The sequence below is a fragment of the Nanorana parkeri genome, unplaced genomic scaffold (genome assembly GCF_000935625.1).
Source record: "Nanorana parkeri isolate BGI_ZX_2015 unplaced genomic scaffold, ASM93562v1 scaffold102, whole genome shotgun sequence".
Taxonomy (NCBI): Eukaryota; Metazoa; Chordata; class Amphibia; order Anura; family Dicroglossidae; genus Nanorana; species Nanorana parkeri.
The window spans coordinates 1934602-1944280 of NW_017306370.1; the positions used below are offsets into that span (position 1 = coordinate 1934602).

The 9679-nt window shown below is 42.6% G+C and overlaps 1 protein-coding gene across 1 annotated transcript in view; it reads left to right on the forward strand.

Moving 5' to 3' along the window:
- The window catches only part of MAML2 (mastermind like transcriptional coactivator 2), a 131633-nt gene that overhangs the window by 61363 nt on the left and 60591 nt on the right, over positions 1-9679 (forward strand). The window contains exon 2 of the mRNA XM_018552940.1: positions 3078-4448. Coding sequence (XP_018408442.1) covers positions 3078-4448 — 1371 coding nt within the window. The remainder of the gene's footprint in view (positions 1-3077; positions 4449-9679) is intronic.

A 9679-nucleotide genomic window follows, 5' to 3' on the forward strand; every position in this document is an offset into this window, starting at 1 on the left:
GACTACAGTACTTCTGCACTGCAGCATTGAGGGTACCGCTTCGAATCTCGGCCCGGGTTTGCATGTTCTCCTGTGCTTGCATAGGTTACCTCCGGGTACTCCGGTTTCCTCCCACACTCCAAAGACATGCTGGAAGGTTAATTGGCTCTGGTCTAAATTGGCCCTGTATGCATCTGAGATAGGGACCTTAGATGGTAATCTCCTTGAGGGAAGGGTCTGATGTGAATGTGCACCTATGTAAAATGATGTGTTAATTGTCAGCGCTATATAAATACCTGTAATAAATAAATACAGGCTTCCCCCCAAGGGACTTTACAGATCACTAGCTCTAAACAGATTTGTGAATAACAGCAACTGTGGACAAATGAGGCTATGAGAAAGAAGGGTGAGCAGTACAAGCAAAGATGGCAGGGATTTTAGCATATGGGGGTGGCAAAAGGCCTTTATTAAAACCTACAGGAGGAAGTTTTGCACATCACTGTCTCTGGACAGATGTATAGTTTTGTGCGTGGGCACAGAATTTTTGAATGATAGAAACTGGCAAATGACTCAGACATGAGTCTAAGCGAGCAAGGTTGGTGGTGACTTTAGTGTATGGGGATGGCAAAGGGCCTGCCTTCATTCTATACTACAGGAGGAAACTCAGATTACATATATAAGTGCATTCAAAAACTATGGCTCAGTAATGCAGATTTTTGCATAGCACTGGATTTTCGTTCTGGATTGCAGAGCTTTAATTCTCTTATATTGTTTGTGAAAATTGAAAATGCTAGAAATAACCATTTATTCCGGGGTAAAGTAATGACACACAGCCACCAGGGTCTATTTTGGTTCATAGCAAACCACGTTTTTGAGTCCAAAGTATAAATACTATGATAACCATGGAGCGGAAAAAAAAACTGGTTACTGGACTCAACAAATCTATTTTAAAAATAAACCAATATATAAAAAAATCAATCAAATATATAACCACCATGTGTGTCATTTAGATTAGATTAAATCTTCTCCATGGTTATCTATTTTTGTTCAGCAGCTGTAATAAAAGGACCTTCAGAGAGAATTAGGCAGGCGTAGACTCCCCTTGCTGGCAGAAGTTTGTAAATATGAAATATTCATATGCTCAATGTGGGATCACTCAAGTGGTCAGTGGAATCTGCCGCAATATGACACTGCCCATAGATGTTAGGATGGGAAATACATAAAATATAGTAAATGTCTCCAGGAGAAAACAACTGGGATTCTTTTCTATTTGTCTCAACACAGTTGAGTACTGTTTGTGATACTTTAATTATATACTTTACTTTAATTATCTGGACTACCCTCTTCTTCTAGGTCAAATCAGTATTGTTTGTACCTAGAAGGGGGTAGATCCCCGAAAGCATCCCCTGAAAAATTACCAAAATATTAAAAAAGAATCTTGGGCAGTACTCAATTGTGTTGTTGCAAGTGCAGTAACACAACTACAATCACCTTAAGCCTGACATTTACCTCAATTACATCTACCTCTACCTACCTTACATCTTACAAGACCTGAGCAGAGCTCTGCTTTCATTCTTTTTGCCACATTCAGTTTCTCAAATTCCCTCCTTGCCATGACGGCATCGGAGAGCATTTTTCATCTTGCAGTGCTGATATCAGATTACGAGTTGAGTTCTCATAGATGAATGTATTGCCAACAGAGTCTGCACAATTCATTTCCAGAGGCTGCTGCTTTCTTCATGAATATTATTATCCAAGCTGGACAGAGACTCTAATGGAGGGTATAATATAAAAAGTTACTGGGATACCCAGAGCAACCCACTAGACTTCAGTTGTCATTTTCCAGCATGTTAGAAAATGGAGCAAGAATCTGTTTCCTTTGGGCAAAGCAGTTACTTTAAAGAGGAACTTTAGCCACCCATTTAATGTCTCCCAAAACAGTTACGTTTAGGGCGTACCAACTGTCAGAGTTGTCAGTGTGCTTATTTCAGCTCTCAACCAAACTTTAAAGTCCTCAAATGGCTGGTGTCATAGCTCATCACATGTGCAGCACCATGGTAACTGTAATCCACATAGAGGCTAAGATGGCACCTTCCTTAGCTGTAAAGGATAGGAGGGTGTTGTTCCACTTTAACATACATAATACATGATGCTTTTCTGATTTAAGCAAGTAGTGAGCTCAAGAGAGTGGAAGTTACATGTCAGAAGGCTTGAGTTCTAAAGGTTTTAAGTTGGATTATAAAGATGGTCAGTTTTTGTGTCTGATGATGAAAGGCTTTAGAAGTCAGTAGGCCAGTCATGAAGTTCTCTATGATATAGGACACCAAATGGAGTGAGTTTTCCCAGAAGTAACCAGACGTGAAATGGTGGGTTAAAGCTAAGCTCGAGGCAAATACACAGTTGAAATAAATGCATGGGAAATGTTTAACCTGACCAAGAATTTTTAATTCTACTTAGCCAGTCTTCTGATCCAAGCACCAGTCAGGCAGCATAACCAAATTGATGACCTCAGTTTTTTTACTACTCTGGTTAAGAATAGAGCTGGGTCACCAACCTTAGCCCCACCCTGTGGTTGGACAAAGCAGAAGCACCCTATTGAGGCCACTGTTTTATCCCTGCCCATAACTTTGTTCATTTTGTTTTCTGACAGCAGTGTACAGAGCAACAGTTGGCTCTGAGCACTGACTTCCTCTTCCAGTGTGACTGCAGCTGTTACAAAAGGCAGATAAAATAACAGATTTGGGGATTTATGCTAGTTTTATATTAAAGATACATTGAAGGACTTCTAACCTAATGTGTTTTTTTGTGGGGGGACAAAATAGATTCTTTTCAGCAATATATTATATTGCAATAATTATTTTATTTACAAGGCAGCATCTCTAGGTAAGCATGGTTAAAAAGGTGATCTGCAGCAATGGCAACCGATGGCCAAGACCATTGATTACAGATAGGAAATACTCCTTAAAATAGTAAAAGTTTATGTTGATGGTACACTAGGGACCAAAGATTGAGAAACACTACAGTTGTACATTGGCTGCTTGATGTATTATGTTATAGTTACACTTTGCTAACATTCTTTTTGTCTTGTTCTTTGTTAGCTTCAAGGTTCACTGAAGAGGAGATTGGTGGTAAATGTATCTCCAACCAACAGCAAGAGACCAAATGGCGTCTTGGATAATTCATTCCTCGACTTCAAGAAAATTCGAACCAATGACCGCCTGTCAGCCGGGCAGAACATGTATCATGGAATTGATGGAGTAAACCAATCCGTTAATGGACTTTTACCAATGGAGCAAACCTTACACAGAAAAAACAGCAATGCAAGCAGTAATTGCGAGGCTAATGATTTGTTTAACTCAACGTTAAAAGGTATAAAACAGGAACCTGGAGAGAATTCATCATGTGGCAAAAACCTTGACCCTCGGATATCTCATGAAAACTCATTTAGGTATGGAGATGACTCTGGAGAGCAACTTATGGATCCAGATCTCCAAGAATTGTTCAGTGAATTCACATATATTTCTGTGCCACCAATGAGTGATCTTGAGCTGCAGAATATGATAAATATAACAATTAAGCAAGATGAACCATTTAACATAGACATTGATCAACATAATCAAAGAAACACAGCAACATCTGCACCTTTGGACAAAGTAATTAAAACTGAATATACACAGTGTATGAATCATACACGAGTTGGATCACCACAAATAAGGCCTTCATCGACAGGGCCAACTTTTTCCATGTCTAGTTCCCCTTTGACATCTTCTCCTACCACTCTCTCCAGTCAAGGCCAGTCCCAATCGCCATCTTGTTCAAACCGCCTGAGCAACTGGCAGGAGCTATCTCATGCCCAACAGTTGAAACAGATAGCAGCCAACCGGCAGCATAACTTGATACAGCAACAACAGACTAATCCATCGGCAAGCTGGTCAAATGTCCCAGCCACAGGACAATCATCAAGACAGTATGGGATGGAGAAAGTCCCCAGCCCTTTCCGGCAGCAACAGTTAAGTCCTCATGGTACCTCAATGAGTGGAGCCTCTGTAAGTGGAAATCAGCCAAAAACACTTAATAGCTACCTCTATAAAAATAACTCTAGTGCCCAGAGTGCCTCACTTGACATGATAAAACCTCAAGATTCTAACAAGAACTCTGTCAGCTCCAGTCATTTGCCTGAAGAGCATCACCATGGCCTTGCAAAACCTCTGTTCCACTACAGCTCTGAGCAAACTAACCAACAGGCGTCATCTGGTTTGGTGCAACAGAGTAAACCGATGTTACCATTCTCACATCAGCAGAATTCTACCGCATTACAGCAACATGAGCAAATACAGCAGGTCAATTCCTTGACTGCCAATCAAGCAATTCCAAGGTCAGGAGGATTCCAACAAAAGATGATCATTTCAAAGATGCAGCAAAATCAGAAAATGCCTGGACTTCAGTATCCAAATGTACATCCACAACAGGTAATGTGAACAGACATTAAATATGTTCATTTCACTAGTGTTTAGATGCAGTTTGTTAGAAATAACATGCAGTAAAGAGAATGTATTTTTATGTATTTTTGCTTTAGTTAAAACTTTCAGGATTCAAATAAAATATGTTTAAATTCCTTGTGCATCAGGGAAATATTGCATATTGATAGCTCTTATTTAGCACTTGCAGCCAATAGTTGGCAACCTCTAAGCAAAAGCAGCTTTTACAGTAATATACAGTATATTAGCTACCATTGTGAATTAGTCCTGAGGAGCTGGGGAAATCAGATTCCACAGAGTGACTTGCACTGCAAGAACATACTTCTCCTCTCTACTGTAGTAGTTCTGTCAGACTTCTGTTGCACATGCATACAGCATATTGAGTTGTTCGGATTGCTTTATTGATTGAATTGCATGAAAGCAATAAAATACATTGGAAAGTAACAATATTTTTTTAGTCGATTGTGTGGTATAGAGAGCATTTGATCAATTATGATGCACTTTAAATGTTGCTCTACTTTTCCCAATATTTTTTGGATGCTGACATTATGAGATTGATTTAGGTGAATTTACCGTGTGCAATTTTTCAAATTACATTTCTGCAAATTAAAGTGATGAAGTAGAAAGGTCAGTTGAATGAAAAATGAATCTTCGTATGGCCATCATTAGCAATATACATTGGGGGGAATTTATCAAAACTGCAGAGAAAAACTGGAGCAGCTGTGCCTGGCAACCAATCAGCTTCTCTCTTCAGTTTGTTCAGTTAAGATTTGAAAATGAAAGAGAGAAGCTGATTGGTTGTCATGCACAACTGTTCCTGATTTTGTCTCCTCCAGTTTTGATAAATTCCCTTCAGTGTGTCTTTATGTTTGCAGACAGCACTGGGTTATTAACATTAAGCAGCACAGTATATGTGATGGACTATACTGCTGCCTACAGCAGAATTAACAAACAAAAATGCTGTTAGTCAGCCTGGTACAATATAATCCCTCTCAATCCCATCATGCTTCAGTTTTTAGCTTGTGTCCTTGATAAATGGACACCTTTTCTATTTAATTTGTTTGTCCTTTATTAAGACATTTTTCTTCAGTCAAGTTTCTTTGTTGACTGCAGAGCAGTGAGGGCTTGTATTGCAGATTCTGGAACGGCTGATCTGTGGTGATGCCCTGGAAGCCGTACCACAACCCCACCATGATGAAGACACAGGACCTACCTGTAACGACACATTTGGCCACTGGACTTTGTTTGCACTACTCCCGAGATACCCAGTTTACTGTGAGAGTAACCTGCAGACAGGGCCGGTGCTAGACTATTTTGCGCCATAGGCAAAACCAGCTACGGCACCACCCAGCCCCCCCGTTTCCCTGCAGGCTGCCCCATTCTCCTGCAAGATAGCTTCCGCAGATTACAGGTGGACGTAATTTAATTTTAAGTAGCCAATAGCAGACTGGCTATTGAAAACTCATCCACTGAGCAGAGGAGCGGACCTGAGAGCGAAAAGTTGCCTCTCAGTTCCGCTCCTCTGCTCAGTAGGTGGGTGCAATAGCCAACCTGCTATTGGTTTTTGCAATTTGAAATAGATGTGGGTGCCATATGGGATGAGTGATCGAGGCTGTGCCCTAGGCAGGTGCCTACTTTGCCTAGTGGCAGCACCGGCCCTACCTGCAGAACACTTTACAGGTCCAGGGCCCGGATACAGCCGCTGAGGTAATCCTGTCCTTGAAGACTCCCTTGAGAGCATGGTGAAGACTTGTCACGAATATAAAATATTTCAATGGGTCCTGCATTGGCACTTTCTTCTAGTACTTGTTTCTATGTTTGTAGACGTAGGGTGTTCTCCAGATCACCGCCCTACACTACTGTGTTAATGGGCTTGTCCGTTTTATATCCAGAATGTGTCTCAAGTCTGTTCACATGTGCAGGACTCTTTGGCTAAGATTTTGGTCTGCAGAAAAATGCTTATTGCATAGACCCTTTGATAGTGAGTGTCTCTTTGGTGTCTCCTTGGACAACTTTATCAAGAATATCACTGGAGGAAAGATAACCCTTTTGCTCCATCAAAAGAAATCTAAGCCTCAGACTGGAAAACCTCCTATCTCTAAAGCTACAAATAGTTCCTTTCATTTTTGTCAGTCCAGCAAGCCCAATCCAAACCTCAATCTCCCAAGTCTTTCCAGCCCTCTCCAGTCATTTCCAGTCCTTACAATCAGGGGATGCCCCCCACTTCTCAGAGTAGAGGGATATCTAATAGCCTTTACGAACTGCTGGAATGAAAAGCACCTTAAATGTACGGGTAAAGGATGTGGCATCCAGGGGCTTCAAACTAGAATTTCAATCTCCACCTCCGTCCCGCTGCTTTGGCACAACTCCTCTCTCAGGGACTCATTGTCATTGCTCCAGAAAAGGAAAGATTTCATATTTTCTATTATAACCTGTTCACCATTCACAGGGCAAAAGTGGGCATGTCTTTGAGTGCACAAATTCCACATGGAATCCACCAGGTCAGTCATTGCTTCCCTCCATCTGGCTGGAAAATATCTGGCTTCAGTGGACATCAAGGATGCTTACTTTAATGTCCCCACCATTCTTCCAGCGCATCAAAGCTACCTTGTTTTTCGGTGGGCACACGGCACTACCAGTTCGTAAACCTTCCCTTTGGTCTGTACGCTGCCAGGATTTAGGTTTTTTTGTTTGCAGTCTATACAGCAAGTAGGCCGTGGCCCTATCTAGCCGTATTTACTGTTCATGTGTAGGCACATGTTTGACACCAGGTTTGCCTCCCCTGTAGGTTGTCCATCCACAACTGGATTTAAGGACCCAAACACCTTTTCACTCACCTCATAGTTCTAGCCGACCTGTGACAATGAGACTGTCACAGGTCGGCTCAGTAGATCGGGAGGTGAGCGAACACATACCGGCGTTCGCTCACCTCTCGATCCTGTCACGGCTCTCTGCCGTGACAGGGAGGGGCTGGATTCCCGCCTCCCCGCTCCGATCCGCCAGCGCTGACTGGCGGAACGGACGGGGAAGGGGGCGGGTACAGCTGGCTCTGCCTCTAGATAGGCAGAGCCAGCTGTCAGTCACGCAGCTGGGTGGATCCCGGCACAATTGTCGGGATCCGCTTCAGCTGCGGCGTCTCAGTATACCACGAGCAGCAGCTCGCGGTATACTGCGGCGTCTCAGTATACCGCAAGCTACAGCTCACGGTATACTGAGCCTAGGGTGACGGGAGGACGCTAGTTTGTGTCCTCCCGTTACCCTAAGGAAAACTATGGGGAAAAGCCTTAACCCCATAGTTCTCCTTTAAGAGACCTCTGTCACACAGTGCAGAATTTTAACATATTGGCCCCCACTTTAATTTCTCCTTTGGGGACCCCATTTTGTCTTCCTGCTAAGACACCATGTTTGTATCAATCACCTATAGCAGTGAGATAATTTTGAAAAACCTAAACAATATGAAATGGGGAAAAGGATAGATGCAATGGAATTGAATGCACAACAAATGCACCACTATCAGAAGTTGACATGAAGGCATATTTGCCCAGAATGGCTTATTTGGGCATATTTTCTTCTGTTGCCTAGGGCAGCGCCAGCAAACTCTTGCCTGGGATGACCCATCACTGGGACACCGCAGGTCTTTTGCCAGTGTTCCCCACATGATAATTTTAAGCAAATAAAAGCAGCTCTTCATTTATTCCCGGGCTTAGTATTTTTCCATATCATATTATCAGTGGTGTCGGAGCGCTGGAATAGCTAGGTTGCAGGCGGGTCACAGTCACTCTAATTTACATTGGCAGTGGTATGTGGGAAAGCTTGCACAGAGCTCGACTGTGTTTTATTTTGCCTGAGATTTGACTTTCCTGAGAGCAAAATTCAACAGATCCACATAAAAATGAGAGCGCGGGAGCCAGCGAGAACACACACATCTGTGGAAATCTTATTAATGCTCCGTGGTCATGCCTGGGGCTCCCCGCCACCCCCTTCTCAAGAGTGACTCATATTTATTCCATATCAAGTCCACATACATATTCACGATGCATGTTTCAGCTGCAGTCAGGACTCCTCAAAACCGGCCTCATTTCTAACAGCTGCAGCAGGTTTTCCCAGACTTTATTCACTCATGTGCCACCATTGTTTATTTCCTGTATTTATATAGCACCAACGTGTAAAGAACCAAGAGTTTTCAATGGGGCCTTTTAGGTGCCACTCCACAATGAAAAAGAAAATTGTCTAAAAAGCCTTATTTTATTGAGATATTGTACACAAACAATTATTAAAACCAATACATAGCATTGTTCGAGTGTGTTCCATCCAGAGTATACACCATTGGAAAACTAAAGCAGAACTCCAGACACAAAAGCTTTATTTTAAATATTTGTTTATCACAGATTTTATCACACAATTGAGCTATTGCTCAGTTAAGCAACACGTGTTATTGCTGCTAAATGTTGCCTGGGCATCTAGACGTCAATGACATCTGGGCAGAAAAGGGTTAAAGCATATGACAGGGCAAATAAACCCCATATGCACTAGAACTCTGCAATACATGCAAAGTTACTATTTATTATTGCTTTAAAGACCCTGTGAGTATAGAAAAATACCCGTTGATCTGTCAGAAATGCACTCAGCTCCTAAGTCCTGTTGCAGGCCAACAACATACAGCATTTTTGTAGACTAAGTGGTGTCAGCCCTGCCTGTTGTCTTTTGCTGAACTGCTGAATCAAGTTCCCATTTCTCCTCTCTACAACATAAGCACTACTTGATCTGTACTGCTAAAATAAGAACTAAGGGGGCTAATCAGGCTCCTTCAGATAACACAGGAAGTGTGGACAGGACAACTTTACATTTTTTTTATGATCAACAGGTATTTGTATTAATGTGAAACTGTTGTCACCAGGAAAGGAAATGAGGGAAATCTTTCTAATGAATCCCCAGTATTGTGACCAGAGGCTTCCCCAGGCTAGGTGTCACCCGCCTGCGTCCATCTCTGTGATGGACGCTGGCAGAGAGAGGAGGGGAAGATTTATCCCACTGGGTCCCCTACTCTCTTGTACAGCTGTTGGGCACTCGATCTTTGACCGAGAGCCCGACTTTTCTGTGGGGGTGACACCAAAATGACTGTGATGGTGTCACCCGGTGCGGACCGCACCCCTCCTTGTGACACCGCTGCATGTGACTGCTCCTCCTGAACCCCCACACCCCCCCCCCCCCCCGCACCAACA